This window comes from Herpailurus yagouaroundi, unplaced genomic scaffold (assembly GCF_014898765.1).
Source record: "Herpailurus yagouaroundi ecotype Mexico unplaced genomic scaffold, PumYag 188, whole genome shotgun sequence".
Taxonomy (NCBI): domain Eukaryota; kingdom Metazoa; phylum Chordata; class Mammalia; order Carnivora; family Felidae; genus Herpailurus; species Herpailurus yagouaroundi.
The window spans coordinates 21,186,759-21,187,901 of NW_024412419.1; the positions used below are offsets into that span (position 1 = coordinate 21,186,759).

The following is a 1,143-nucleotide window of genomic DNA, read 5'->3' on the forward strand; positions in this document are numbered from 1 at the left end:
AGAAATACGGGGGTTCATAAGCATATTATCTCTACCTTTGTGTATCCTTCGAATTTTCTAAAAGAAAACGTTGGATGCAATATTTCCAAGATTTCTCAGAGGTGCTTACCCAAATGCTCTCTGGCCTCCCCCAGTTCATGGACTCAGAGACAGCTCTCTGTCCGCTAGACGGGATGGGGCAGGGCTGTTGCACACACCTCCCCAGCCACTTCAGGCCCCTTTCGCCATCTTTCTACTCCGTTGACCTCTCTGCCCCACTCGCGGCCTGCTCCGCTAACCCCTGCCGCTGCCTGGCCTCTGGGCCAACTGTGGGCCTCTACCAGGCTGTGTCCCCCGCCCTGCCCCCTACCTCCCTCACCGTACTTCCTGGCTGTGTCCTGCCAGCCATCTTCCAGAAACCTCAGCCTAAGAGCTAAGAAGTTCTGACTCTAAGCGAGGCTGCGTTCCTTCCTACATGGCTCCTGAGGCCCAAGCAAATCAAGGGCTATATGCATCTGGGCACTTGTGTGGGGTCCCTGGGAGTTTGGCCAACCTTTCAAAAGCCCTGGAGAGACTCCGGAACATTTTACAAAAGTTAGGAAATGGGTCCAACAGGTTAGGCGGTTCTGCCCGACGTCTCACACCAGTGTGGTCCCTGACTCAGCCCAAATCCAGAGCTTCTAGGGCTTTGGGCATGGAAGATGAAGGGTGGCCCGAGGGGAGAGAAGATTGGAGGAAGCACCACCGAAGGCACGAAGGGACAAGCAGGGCTGGCGAGGAGGAAGGGCGACTCGTGACGCACGGTGGGAGCGCAAGCGCCGCCGCAGGGACTTGGCGACCAGGTGGATGTAAGTAAGGGTTAAGGAGAGTGCCAGGTTGGGGGGCCAGGTGCAAGGTGTTTCCTTAGTCGGGATAGAAGATAAAGGAGGAGCAAGTGCTAGCGGGCTTGTGGAAATGGGAGGTCTCTGAATGCCGCTGGAGGGGTGAGGGCGCCTGGCTGGAAGCTGAGGTCCAGAGCTGAGGTGGGACGGTACACGGGGCGTCTACATCCGGGGCTCACAGGTGTCCCTCGGGGATGGGGTGACCACATGGCCCAGTCCTGGTTTGCACTCTGTCCTAGAGTCTGGTTTATGCCTCTCGTTCCAGTTAGTTAGCACCTCTTTC

The 1,143-nt window shown here is 57.1% G+C and overlaps 1 protein-coding gene across 1 annotated transcript in view; it reads left to right on the plus strand.

Annotated features, from left to right (window-relative positions):
* The first annotated feature begins 454 nt into the window (after window positions 1–454).
* The window catches only part of GAREM2 (GRB2 associated regulator of MAPK1 subtype 2), a 20,015-nt gene continuing 19,326 nt past the window's right edge, over window positions 455–1,143 (plus strand). The window contains exon 1 of the mRNA XM_040496873.1: window positions 455–827. Within this exon, the coding sequence (XP_040352807.1) occupies window positions 455–827 (373 nt within the window). The remainder of the gene's footprint in view (window positions 828–1,143) is intronic.